Below are 14,535 nucleotides of genomic sequence, written 5' to 3'. Positions count from 1 at the left end.
CAGCACAGTATTAGGGACGTGGTGCCTATTTAGCTACACCTACATATTATGTCTATAGTCTCTAAAATACATGAAACACATGCTTACACAACATAGCTCCAAAGTAAAAAATATGAAGTGAAGTACAACAAACATAAATTGTACTTTAAAATACAAACTATAAGGGTACCATAACTGCTACTCAATAATGATTTTCAAATGTTTCATCGAAATGTTGTTGTCATTCAGTCATAAAGTCACATCCAACTCTTTGCGACCCCATGGGCTGCAGCACACCAGGCTTCCCTGTCCTTCACTATCTCCCAGAGTTTGCTCAAACTCCATCCATTGTGTTGGTGATGCCACCCAACTATCTCATCCACCGTCATCCCCTTCTCCTCCTGCCTTCAATCTTTCCCAGCGTCGAGAATCTTTTCCAGCTCTTCACATCACGTGGCCAAAGAATTGGTGCTTCAGCTTCAGCGTCAGTCCTTCCGATGAATATTCAGGGTTGATTTCCTTTATGATTGGCTGGTTTTATCTCCTTACTGTCCAAGGGACTTATCAAGAGTCTTCCCCAGCACCACAATGCAAAAGCATCAATCAGTTCTTCGACATTCAGCTTTCTTTATGGTCCAATGCTCACATCTGTTCATGACTACCATAAAAACCACAGCTTTGACTGTATGGACCTTTGTTGACAAAGTGATGTCTCTGCTTTTTAATACACTGTCCAGGTTTGTCATAGTTTTCCTTCCAAGGAGCAAGTGTCTTTTAATTTCATGGCTGCAGTCCCCGTACACAGTGATTCTGGAGCCCAAGAAAATAAAATCTGTCACTGTTTCCCCGTTTTCCCCATCTACTTGCCATGATGTGATGGCACCAGATACTATGATCTTAATTTTTTAAACACTGTGTTTTAAGTTAGCTTTTTACTCTCCTTTTCAGCCTCATCAAGAAACTCTTTAGTTCCTCTTCCCTTTCTGCCAGTAGCATGGTATCATCTGCGTATCTGAGGCTGTCAATATTTCTCTTGGTAATCTTGATTCCAGCTTTTGATTCACCCAGCCTGGCATTTTGCATGATGTACTCCGTAAAGAAGTTAAATAAGCTACAGCCTTTCCCAATTTTCAACCAGTCTGTTGTTCCATGTCCTGTTCTAACTGTTGCTTCTTGACCTGCATACAAGTTTCTCAGGAGACAGGTAAAGTGGTCTGGTATTCCCATCTCTTTAAGAATTTTCCATAGTCTGTTGTGATCCACACAAAGGCTTCCACGTAGTCAATGAAGCACACAGACAGATGTTTTCCTGGAATTCCCTTGCTTTCTCTATGATCCAAACGATACTGGCAATTTGATCTTTGGTTCCTCTCCCTCTTTAAAATCCAGCTTATCCACCTGGAAGTTCTTCGTTCACATACTGCTGAAGCCTAGCTTGAAGGATTTTGAGCATTACCTTGCTAGCATGTGAAATGAGCACAAAGAAATAGAGGAAAACAACAGAATGGGAAAGACCAGAGATCTCTTCAAGAAAACTGGAGATATCAAGGGAACATTTCATGCAGAGATGGGCACAATAAAGGACAGAAATAGCAAGGACCTAACAGAAGCTGAAGATATTAAGAAGAGATGGCAAGAATACACAGAACTATACAAAAAAGGCCTTAATGACCATGATAATCACAGTGGTGTGGTCACTCACCTAAAGCCAGACATCTTGGGAGTGTGAAGTCAAGTGGACCTTGGGAAGCATTAATATGAACAAAGCTAGCAGAGGTGATGGAATTCCAGCTGAACTATCTAAAATCCTAAAAGATGATGTTGTTAAAGTACTGCACTCAATACATAAGAAAATTTGGAAAACTCAACAGTGGCCACAGGACTGGAAAAGGTCAGTTTTCATTCCAATCCCAAAGGAAGGCAATGCCAAAGAATGCTCAAACTACTGTACAACTGCACTCATATCTTCAAAATAGATTGGCACATTATGAGATAAAGGGGTAGGAAGACCAACACTGGGATTTTCTACAGAGATGCCAAAATGGATTAGAGGGAAAACTCCTTTCTAAGCAGCCACTATACTAAGATAAGAAATAATGAGACAACATATTATAAAGCCTGCCTGTTACGCTGCTGCAACCACACCTGTTAGTTCAGTAAGTGAACAAGTATTTCGCTTTGTCTTGTTATTAATTCCAAAACTACTGTTCTTGACATCTGATGAGTTAACGAGTCTGAGAATATCTCCTTTTCCTTCTGTTACCCTTGTTATGAACCAACCACAGCTGTTAACGTATTATGGCTTGCAGGATCTTAATTTACCCACCAAGGATCAAACTAGGGCCCACAAGGAGTGAAAGTATTAGCAAGGTGAAAAGGCAGCCTTCAGAATGGGAGAAAATAATAGCAAATGAAGCAACTGACAAACAACTAATCTCAAAAATATACAAGCAACTCCTACAGCTCAACTCCAGAAAAATAAATGACCCAATCAAAAAATGGGCCAAAGAACTAAATAAACATTTCTCCAAAGAAGACATACAGATGGCTAACAAACACATGAAAAGATGCTCAACATCACTCATTATCAGAGAAATGCAAATCAAAACCACTATGAGGTACCATTTCACACCAGTCAGAATGGCTGAGATCCAAAAAAGTCTACGAATAATAAATGCTGGAGAGGATGTGGAGAAAAGGGAACCCTCTTAACACTGTTGGTGGGAATGCAAACTAGTACAGCCACTATGGAGAACAGTGTGGAGATTCCTTAAAAAACTGGAAATAGAACTGCCTTATGATCCAGCAATCCCACTGCTGGGCATACACACTGAGGAAACCAGAAGGGAAAGAGACACGTGTACCCCAATGTTCACTGCAGCACTGTTTATAATAGCCAGGACATGGAAGCAACCTAGATGCCCATCAGCAGATGAATGGATAAGAAAGCTGTGGTACATTTACACAATGGAGTATTACTCAGCCATTAAAAAGAATACATTTGAATCAGTTCTAATGAGGTGGATGAAACTGGAGCCTATTATACAGAGTGAAGTAAGCCAGAAGGAAAAACACCAATACAGTATACTAATGCATATATATGGAATTTAGAAAGATGGTAACAATAACCCTGTGAACGAGACAGCAAAAGAGACAATGATGTATAGAACAGTCTTATGGACTCTGTGGGAGAGGGAGAGGGTGGGAAGATTTGGGAGAATGGCATTGAAACATGTAAAATATCATGTATGAAACGAGATGCCAGTCCAGGTTCGATGCACAATACTGGACCCTTGGGGCTAGTGCACTGGGACGACCCAGAGGGATGGTATGGGGAGGGAGGAGGGAGAAGGGTTCAGGATGGGGAACACATGTACACCTGTGGTGGATTCATTTTTATATTTGGCAAAACTAATACAATTATGTAAAGTTTAAAAATTAAAGAAAATTTTTTAAAAAAATTAAAAAAAAAAAAAGAAGAAGAAGTGAAAGCCCAGAATTCTAACCATGGACCCCCAGGGAATTTCTTGCTACTCCAAATTTGGATGAAATACACCACACTGTAGGTAGAAGGCAATCCCCAAATTAATTTTGGTACATGCAAGAAAGAGAAAGAACCTAACAATTTATTTTTTGTTGTTTAGTCACTAAGTCCTGTCTGACTGTAGCCCATCAGGCTCCTCTGTCCAAGGATTTCTGCCATTTCCTCCTCCAGGGCATCTTCCCAATCTAGGGATCAAACCCATGTCTCCTGCACTGCCGGTGGATCCTTTACCACTGAGTCATCAAGGAGGCAACAATCTATTAGTACAGATTAAACACATCTATATGAAAATGTATTTGTCACGATACCACTTAAATAGTAACTGATTAAATTAAAAAAGCAGCAGTTTTGTGTGCTCAAGTATTTAGAAGTAAAACATCTATGACTTACTATTAACAGTGTGTGTATGTGTAATAGGGAGAATAAATATAACATGTTAATACTTGTTGAATCTAGAGTAGAAGGTATTATTATTATTTGAATTTCTCTATATGTTCAAAATTTTTATAACAGTTGAAGAAAAACAAAGAAACACAACAGCATCTTTAAGAGTGCTGACAATATGCTATAGGTATTTTTATTATCAGATAAGCCACGGGTCACTGTCACAGATAACAGACCAAAGCCACCCTGGTAGAATCAAAGCGGCTGAAGAGCTGCCAGGTTTTCACACCTCTCATTACTAGTTAAGCAAGTCAACAAACATATTCTTGGTGCTTTTTAGATACTGTGCAGGAGATTAAAATAAAAACTTCAAAAAGTTGCTCATATCCTTAAATCAAATAAATATTTTAAATATCACCTTCAGAATCCAGAAATATTAGAACTGGAAATGATCAAGAGAGTAGCCATTCCATCCATTTTCTTTGACTAAGGTTGAAGCAAGATAACAAACATGTCTGGGATGGCAGAGCAAATAGAGGAAACAAGAACTAGGTCCCAGGCATCCTGACTGAGCACCAAGAGCTCTCACTTATTATTAACAGCATTACAACACTTCAAACAGTCCTTTCAGGCCCATTTGAAATCAATCCCTTGATTTTAAGATTTAGACATCACAGCCTAGCAGGAACAAGATGCTAGTAAAGGACCTAGGAAAGAGGACTTTATTCTAGTTATTCCAGTCAAAAAGTTCACTGCTATCATTCTCTTACCACAAAGTAGTTCCTCAGTGTGAGAATTTATGCCTCTTCAAAGGTATTCTGTCATTATCTCATTTGAGGATTTGATATTTTTAACTAAATAAGGGCAATTTGATAAAAATCAATATTTAAAAAAAACAAAAGACTAAGCTATGGGTAAAGAACAAGACTACAATATTTTAGGAAAGAAATCCTTTGACCAAAACAAAGATCTGAGCTTTCAGTCACGGTCATGTCTAGAGATGACACGCAGATGTTAAGTATTTAACCTGAATATCTGGAGCAGTTTTACCCAGCATAGGACAATCCACAGCTTTCCCAGTTCATTAATTCCTACTAAAGTATTTTATCATGCTAGACTCTACAGGAAATACAACTGTCATATGAGCCATTTTGTTAATGATGACTACAATGGAACTCCAGTCAGTTAATGAGTATCAGTGGTTTAAAGGCTACTGACCAGCTTAAATTAAATGCAAACGTAGCATTAAATGTAACAAAACCCATGCAGTATATCTAATGAATAGATGCCTAAACTTATTTTAAAATAATGCATGCCAAAACTCAAAGTGTAATTCAAATAAAAGAATACCTTGAATAGCTGGGGGACAGATAATCAGTGTCTGCTGAAAAGCATCACCACAACCAAAATGAGCGGTTCCGGCCTGCAGAGGAATCCCATGGTGCACAACTGAATGGGCAGATGTGGTTAATGCCTAGAACAATTGATGGACATGGCATTCATTATACAGAGTACGCTAATAATTGTGTACACATGCTTTATAAGTAGAAGTCAAATGCATTTTAAAAAACCATAATTCTATGATAAAGATGGACCCAGAAATTGATCTTACTGAAGTCTAGTTTTTGTAGACTTGAGATACAGGAGAGCCAGTAGATTGCATTGAAAGAATAAAAGGTGAAGGAAAAAAATAAATTTAAGTAGATACATTCCAACTGTTACCCTGAAATATTAGAGATTTAGTAGAACAGCCATAGTAAGACCTCATCAGCACTGGAAGTGCTGATATGGAAACTTATGTATATTTCAAAAGCAAAATGATTAATTGTTAAAAGAGAAGCAAAAATGACCAAATACTGTAAGTTCTTACCTGACTTCTTAATGTGCCAATTTTAGTAAAATTTGCTGCCAGATTAGTAGTACTGCTTGGAGCAACTGGTCTTAAAAGTGAAGTTTTATTGTGATTATTTGCATCACATGAATTTGGATGGGACTTACAAATATCCATAATATGAAAACAGGACTTTACACTGCAAAAGAAAAAGTGAACAGTAATGGTCATATTATTTTTTTAATGTTTAGAATAGTTTAAGATTAAAAATTATTTTTAAAAGAAAAAAAAAGTCTATGGCTTGCACTTAATCTGCCGATTTCCAATACTATGTCTACCAGGAAATCCTGTAAGATGGAAGTCTGAAGCAAGAAGAAGCATATGCTTCTATCTGAAACATTTTCTTGAGACAGTAAAGCAACAGTGAGCACATTTTGGTGAGCACACTATAATTTGTGACCCCCATTTCAATTTGGGCATATATTCTTCTCCACCAACCCATTAAAAAACCTCCTTCCACAAGGAAGAGAGGAAACGGGGGCAGGGGAATGGAGGAGAAAAGCAAATGGTGTGAAGGGAAACTGAAAAAAGGAGTTTTTCAATTTGGAGTTTGCAGGACTCAAAATTGAAGGAGGAAAAACTTAACACTTTCTTTAATTATAAATATGTCCAGTCATTAAGGTAAGAATATTATGTAAAAGTGATATCACTCAGTCATTTTTGGTATGCTATTTTGGAAAAAGAACACTGGACTGTGATTTAGATTTGCATTCTAGTTCTACTCTGCAATTTACTGTCTATGTGAACTTGCTCAAGTTAGCTTAACCTCTTTTGACTCAGTTTACTTATATTTAATGAAGAAACTGAATCATTTTTCTAACAAACTGGTTTACTACAGAGAGCATTATCATTTCTTCAGAATCATTTTAAAAGATTTTAAAGTAACATACTGGTTGCTATGAGGGAAATCAAGAAGATGCTTCATATTAACAAAAGCATGGTTCAAAGTCTCAGCTGGAGTAATTCTTAAATCTGCATCAATCAGCAACATTTTTTTCAACAGACCAACAAACTCTCTTCTATCAGCTTTCTCAGCCAAAAGATCACTTCCTTCCAAATCCATCACTGTGTTCACCTGCAATATCAACATTTCAAGACATCAAATAAAAATAAGCCATACACTGTAGTATATGTTAAAGTCTAACAATTCAAAAAAAACCTCAAACAGGAAAGAACCAAGAACTACAAGTATTTTCAAATAAGAAAGAACACATCTCAAAAATATTTTGAGGTATCAAAAAGCATTCAAAACAGTGGGAAAAAACTGCTTTAACTAAACATTCAATTCTAGAGAGATGTAAGTAGAAGAAATATGTTTGCTAGGGTTTTCCTTTTTAAAGAAAATACTGAAGAACAGGATAATACAAATCAAATATTTGATAAAGATGAATGAAATTTAGTTTCTTAAACCTTAGAATCAATTTCATTTGAAGAGCTTAAAAACAGCAAGCACTGTGTCACGTAGAAAATGATTAACGTGCCTTGGCATTCTTGGCATTCAAGTGCACCAATTTATATGCATGGAACATTGACAACTGTGACTGTGGTACTCACATGCACTATATCATCCAGGCTGTTGAATATGTACTTTCTGGCTTCTTTAGACTTCATTCCTGTCTCTGCCTCATGTTCTTCCAGTGTCTTATTGAATACATCAGAGAAGAAAAACATCTTATTACTACCACTTGTAAATTCTTTATTTCTTCAATTCTGGCACATTTAGTCTAATATACTGAATATTCTAAGGCAAGTAGTAGTTTCAAAAGAATAACTATCAAAATATAATTTTTAAAAGTATACAGAAAATGAGACATTCAGGTTGAGGTCAAAAATATATAGATAAAATCACACACATAGATAAATTCCCTAACAAAATTACTAATGTTAATCATTAAGGATTTACTGATCCTGGGAATAAATTACATACTTGGGTTACACCATAAGTGGTTAAGTTCAACCCTGTCCCATAAAGCTTGATAAATGGTAAGGAAGAACTCAAAATGACACACATAAAATTTTTTAAACTATTTAAAACACATTACTAATTGTGTTGCCAGGTTAGAGAATGAGCTAAGCTATTCAGAAAAGACTGTGCTTATTAAAAGTGGGATTGGGGGATGGTAAAAAAGAAAACTTGTAATAAAGTAAAAATAAAGAGTATTATCCATGAACATAAGGCATCTTAGAAAACTGTTTTTCTAAATATTTTTTTAAGTGAGATCACTTCTCGGCCTTTTGGCTAAGATCAAGTGTAAGTGAGTTACCTTTAATCTCCAACCAGAATGGGAGAGATCTGTTTCTCTGCAAAAAAATCTTGTGGATTTTGTACCCACATTTAACAACTGTTCTCCTGGTAAACCTTGAGTCTGAGAAATGTATCGAATCTGAAAGATAATTTACAAAAGAGAAAAATTATTCTTTTATTGCATTAAGACATTAATTACATAGCTATAATATATCAGACACTAAGCTAGATGTTAGGTCAAGAATTAAATGATGTAGTGTGTGTGCCCTAATAAATCAGTCTGCGTGTGTGCTAAGTCACTTCAGTCATGTGACCCTATGGACTGTAGCCTGCCAGGCTCCCCTGTCCATGGGATTCTCCAGGCAAGAATACTGGAGTAGGTTGCCTTGCCCTCCTCCAGGGGATCTTTCCAACCCAGGAAGTGAACCCCTGTCTCTTACTCTAGTGGAGAAGATACAAGTAAGCAATCATAAGGCAGTGTAATATATGTAATATAGGTATAATAAAGGCATGCATCATGAGAAGGCAAAGAAGAGACACATAAAATAATGGTAGTCATATAAAGTTCTGCTCAAATCGGGCAGTAAAGAATAAATAGTTTGTTAGTCCTGAAGGAGTGGAGAAATATGATCTATTATGATACAAGGCTTCCCTGGTGGCTCAGACAGCAAAGAATCCACCTGCTAATGCAGGAGATGCGGGTTCAATTCCTGGGTCCGGACGATACCCTGGAGAAGGAAATGGCAACCTACTCCAGTATTCTTGCCTGGGAAATCTCATAGACAGAGGAGACTGGCAGCTATAGTCCATGGGATCACAAAGAGTCAGACACAACTGAGCAAGTAACATTTTCAAGGTTATAATATGGAAAATAAAAAGAATATATCCACACACTGAGAGACTGAGGTTCACAAAGGGCGAAATGGCAAGAGACGAAATTGATCTTGTAGGCAAAGGGTTTTATCGATAGGTTAAGAAGCTTGATTTTAATCTCAGAGGTAATACTGGGAAACCACTGGAGAAACTGAAGAAATCTACACAGGAAATTGACAAGCTACTTGACTCAGTGACAAGTTAACCTGACTGGGTAAATCAGGACTATGGGAACACTGGAGGGCGTGCATGCATCTATGACATGACCTATGTGTGCTTGGGTCAGTAGGGGAAGAGACACAAGCACAGATGAGCTCTCTCAGGAGGACACTGAAAAGCTCCAGCCTCAGGGCCTCTGAAGTTAATACCACTCTGTTTGAACACTCTTCCCCATGCATCTGTATGGCTGTGTTTTGCTTCCTTCAGCTCTCAGCTCAAATGTCACCTTATTCATGAGGCCTTCTATGACCCACCAATAAATAAGGACAAGCTCTCCCCTCTTCAGTACCCCTACCTCCCCTTCTCTGTTGTCTTTTTCTCCACAGTGCTTTTTACCATCTGACATTCTGCACATTTACCTTGTATTTCCTTATCCATTCTGCAGTAGAAGTAGGAAGGAGTCTGTTCTGTTTCCTTACATATACACCCATGACAGTGTCTGATACATAGTTGGCCCTAAAATAACTGTTCCCCTCAAATATCTGTTCCCCAACTCAACTGGGCAGCACAGGAAATAAACAGAGGCTTAACCCCTTGAAATTGTGTTTGAAAACACAGGGTTCTTTCTTTAAACCTAGAAGACAACTACTCTATCCTCTTCTGCATCTTCTATTACTTCTTCTCTATGAGATTTTTGCCCTCAACCTACAAAAATGTTTAATATCTTCCAGCCTAAAAACAAAAAACTCTCTTAACTATTTGAAACATTTAATTGAGTAAGTCTTAATAATCTATAGTTTCCTTTTCATTCTAAGCTCAACACACAACAATTAGAATTCTATTATTCTCACAAAACAATAAAGGTAAGTGATGTCCTGTCATTAACTGAAACATTTAATAGTTGAATATTAAACCTTATCTTACTTTAACACTATTAGCTATTATCTTTTCACTTAAAAAACTGTTCCTTTCATTTCCACATCATTCTTTTCTAGTTGTCTTCCTACTTAGCACTCTTTAATTGCCTTTCCCCATAGCTTTATCTCTAATTCTATGTCTAAATATTTATCTCTAGCTCTGGAGATTTAACTGCTTAAGTGAAACTTTCCATCTGGAACGCCTTTCGGTACCTCAAAGTGAATACATTCTAAACTGATTTTTCTTAAATCTGTTAAAACCTCAGGTACTTCCCCTTTGGTGATCACTATCACAATGCCTGTATCAGAAACCTGAAATTGACAGAAACCTGGAATTGAGGCCTGACAAGTACCTCTCCCACATCACCCTCTTTCCAACAACCAAAACTCTTAACAATTTTATCTCATTTGTATTTTTCATAACTATCCCTCCTCTCCATTCCTCTTTCAGGTCTTCTTCAATTCTAGTTATACAGTCTCACAGTCTACAGCCTCCTAATTAGTCTACATGCCTCCCTAATGGGCTTCTCGGGTGGCTCAGCGGTAGAGAATCTGCCTGCCAATGCAGGAGACATGCGTTCGATCCCTGGGTCAGGGAGATCCCCTGGAGAAGGAAATGGCAACCCACTCCAGTATTCTTGCCTGGAGAATCCAATGGGCAGACGAGCCTGGTGGGCTACAGTCCATGCAGTCCCCAACCCCATCCACTCATCCCCGATTCATTATTCACATTGCCAAGAACAAGAAATTGCTAACAGCCACTTTGGTAAAATGCAAATCTGATTGTTACTCTCTGTATAAAATTACTTTACTGCCTACAGGCTGGATTCCAAATCTCTAATTGTGGCATACAAGTCCCCCTGACCCCACCCCACTTTCTCTCTTCCCAGCTCTTCACACATTCCGTATTCCTGCCCTCTCCAGCACCTGCTGAACCCTGCATGAGCCAGTCTGTCTTGCCGAGATTGCTCTCTAACTCCTACTTATCACGTCCCTGTCCCTCTCCCTCCTTGCCACTTCACCAAGCCAACGTGCTAATCTTTTACTGTTCCTTCTTCAAGACTCAATTCAAGAAACTCTCCTTTGTAAAGCTCTCCCTAACCAAAACAGAGGCCATCGTCGTCTTCTGTGCTACCACCACACCTAGAATATAGCAATTTTAATGCACTCATAACACAAAACAATTACTTTTACACGTCAGTTTTCCCTGCTAGACTATGTGCCTCCTGACAGTCTATGTTCATGTATCTTTGTATCTCCAATTTCACAAGAAATGGTAATTAAAATCTTCACCTTACAAGTTAGTTTCCTTTCATTAAAGCGCAGTGCCTTTCCCTCACTCGGCATCCCAAGTGCCTGAGTTCCTTGTTTTACGGAACGAGAAAATGGGAAGTGCCCAGATGCTGCATTAGAGTCTCTCAAAGTAGGGAAGGTGCTCAACATATCAATTTCAACAAACATACACAGGGCATTTATTATGACAAAGACATGCAGATTAATAGAATATGGTGTCACTCTTCAACAGCATTAATTCAGTAAAAGAGATAAATACTTAAGCCCATAACATGCAATTAAACTAGGACGTGCCATTATAAAGAAGAAAATAAAGTGCTAAAAGAACCTAATAGAGCAGTTAATATACCTTAGAAGTAGAGGTAGCACTGAAAAAACAGCAAACAAACCTGCAAGTTATTTTTGGTCCTAATGCCTGACAGTCATTTGAAGAGAGAGAACTTGTTCCACCTATCTGCCCCTCCCATCCCCAGTGGATGAAGGGCAGGGACCAGACTTAGAAGCAATTTGCCTTGTAAACTCAACTAGAATTAAGCTAAGCAAATTAGATTTACAATGTCAGAAACATAAACTAAGAAACTCCAGACACCGTTGGCGGATGAGCTGAAGGGCATAAAGCAGAGCTAGAGTTTGATGACTATGCTAACGTAACCAGAGTAAGCAGAAAATCTGAGCAGCAAGTCAGAATCAGAACAGATAAAAGCACTTACAGAGCAGCTAAATTATACTCATGATCTAGCACCAAAGTGAGATTCTACCAATGCCTACTAATTCTTCTAAGTGTTGCTGTGAATCCAAAACCACCTTCAACTCCAGACTTCAAAAAATCCAGTCACAGTAAAGCTCATTCTTGGATTTATGTGACAGTCCACACATAAATGGGGCTGCCTTCACAGCTCAGCTGGTGAAGAATCTGCCTGCAATGCAGGAGACTGGGGTTCAATCCCTGGGTTGAGAAGATCCCCTGGAGAAGGAAATATCAACCCAATCCAGTATTCTTGCCTGGAGAATCCCATGGACAGAGGAGCCTGGCAGCTACAGTCCATGGGGTCACAACAGTCAGACACGACTTAGTGACTAAACCACCACCACCACACATAAATAAATGCACTCTATTTGAGGCTACTCGAGAAAGGCTCTTTGAGATCTGAATAGCGTGATGAAATAGAATTCCCTGAAGATTCTCACCCCACCCTGGAATTGAAATAGGGAGCTTTATTTTTCTTACGTAAGATATAATTTTATATTACCAAGTGTAATAAAATTTGAATATAAATTCAGGCTTTTAGCTATTGTGGATATGGTTCTATCTAAACTCTAACAAACATTCTGCAAGACCAATCAACATTTATCAAGTAAATACTGCCATTCATCCATTAAAATATTATTTAATGTCCTGAACGATATTTTATTTTCCCAGCAAATAAAAGTCAAATTCAGTACATATAGCATGAGTGAGACAGTATGCTTACAATAAACACAGGAAGGGATCCAAAGCACAGTACCAATTCATGAGGCAGCCGTCTCTAAACAAACACAGTACATACAATTGTGTACGAACAGAAATAAATGCATATGAGAAAAATATAATGTAAAAAATGGTCAGTGGCAAGCTGTAGAATCCAAAATTCAAAGAAGTAATTGCCTTTGGAAGACTTCAAGATATGACACAGATGATCAAAGGAACAGAACAGAAAGCTCATAATAAAGAATTAAAATAATCTGAATAGTTTTTCCTAGTGACTCAAATTTGGCCTTGAAGTATATAACTATAGGTAAAATGTTAACTCTCTTTCACCTCTGGAAAAAAACTTTGGGTTAGAATGTTAAATAAAGATTACACAAAAGACACATCAACAAGGGTTAAGAAAGATATTACAACACATTTCATAGAAGTCTTTATTTTTGTAAATGTTTCACATGCACTTAAAATACATGTAACCTACACTTTTGCATGCTGTATTGGGCATAGTGCCTGTATTAGCAGGTCAGCTTGGTTAATCATGTGTTCAAATCATTCATATTCTCACCGATTTTTTCTATCTATGTTCTCTATCAATTACAGAAAGAAATGCACTGTAAATCTCTACTTATGATTATGGGTTTGTCTCTATATTTTTGGTTCTATCAACTTTGACTTATAATATTTTGAAGCTGTTGCAAGGGATATAAAATATAGAATTTCTGTGTTTGTGATGAATTGAATTTCCAAATTAATTGGCTGGGCTTCTGCTCTTTATAATCAATACTGATAATATCTGTAATATAAGAACACTCCTGCTGTTAAAAGCAATGTTATGATTAAAAGCAAAACAGAAGAAGAATATCTAGTACAACATACAATTTGAGAGAGAAATATTTGTACAAAATGTTATCACAGGGAAAAATCATAAACTAGCAGAGGCTGCTGGCTCCTTCCCTAGAACTCAAACCTGGAGACAGAATACCAGTGGAGGTTGATGAATTTGAGAAACTAATATAAAGACAGTGAAAACCCTCTTTGAGCGAGAACAGATTGGCAGTGGCAGGGTGGAGGTGGAGTCCGGAAGAGAGCTAGTGCCAGGGAGTCAGGGCAGACTGGAGCAGGGTTCAGCTGGACTCTTACTGCCCTGAAAGTATCATTATCCATGAAGTAGTGTAGAGGCAGTCGACTGCTAACAGCATAGCTTCTGGATTCAGACTACCTGTTATTAAACCTGCAAGTTATTAAACTTCCCCACACCTTGGCTTCCTCATCTATAAAACTTCATAGGGTTGTTGTAAATATTAAATGAGTTAAAGTGTTGACAGTTTCTGGCACATAAAAGAATTCAATAAGTATTAGTTAGTAATGTTACTACTACTGCCCACTGCACTGCCACTGAAAGGCAAAAAATAAGTAAAAAAAAAAAAATAGCAACAGTGCCTCAATTGGGTATCCAAGTATATCACAGTAGCTGATGCCTAGAACAGGAAACAGGTAACAGAGAGAAGCATGCCCTTTCACATCCTGATTGCTGCTGCTGCTAAGTCGCTTCAGTCGTGTCCGACTCTGTGCAACCCCATAGACGGCAGCCCACCAGGCTCCTCTGTCCCTGGGATTCTCCAGGCAAGAACACTGGAGTGGGTTGCCATTTCCTTCTCCAATGCATGAAAGTGAAAAGTGTCCAACTCTTAGCGACCCCATGGACTGCATGGATGGAGTTGGTTGCCATTGCCTTCTCCCACATCCTGATTAGATGACCATAATCCAGGGAGTTGAGGAAATTTT

The 14,535-nt window shown here is 38.0% G+C and overlaps 1 protein-coding gene across 5 annotated transcripts in view; it reads right to left on the bottom strand.

Annotated features, from left to right (window-relative positions):
* The window catches only part of HIPK3 (homeodomain interacting protein kinase 3), an 83,217-nt gene that overhangs the window by 10,605 nt on the left and 58,077 nt on the right, over positions 1 to 14,535 (bottom strand). For all 5 annotated transcript variants that reach the window (XM_070804014.1, XM_019974962.2, XM_070804015.1 and 2 more), the window contains 5 exons: positions 8,063 to 8,182; positions 7,353 to 7,439; positions 6,689 to 6,873; positions 5,778 to 5,937; positions 5,258 to 5,381 (listed from right to left, as the gene is read on the bottom strand). In XM_070804014.1, the coding sequence (XP_070660115.1) occupies positions 5,258 to 5,381; positions 5,778 to 5,937; positions 6,689 to 6,873; positions 7,353 to 7,439; positions 8,063 to 8,182 (676 nt within the window). The remainder of the gene's footprint in view (positions 1 to 5,257; positions 5,382 to 5,777; positions 5,938 to 6,688; positions 6,874 to 7,352; positions 7,440 to 8,062; positions 8,183 to 14,535) is intronic.

This window comes from Bos indicus, chromosome 15 (genome assembly GCF_029378745.1).
Source record: "Bos indicus isolate NIAB-ARS_2022 breed Sahiwal x Tharparkar chromosome 15, NIAB-ARS_B.indTharparkar_mat_pri_1.0, whole genome shotgun sequence".
Taxonomy (NCBI): Eukaryota; Metazoa; Chordata; class Mammalia; order Artiodactyla; family Bovidae; genus Bos; species Bos indicus.
The sequence above is the reverse complement of the archived record's forward strand: the minus strand, read 5'-3'. Positions and strand labels throughout refer to the sequence as shown.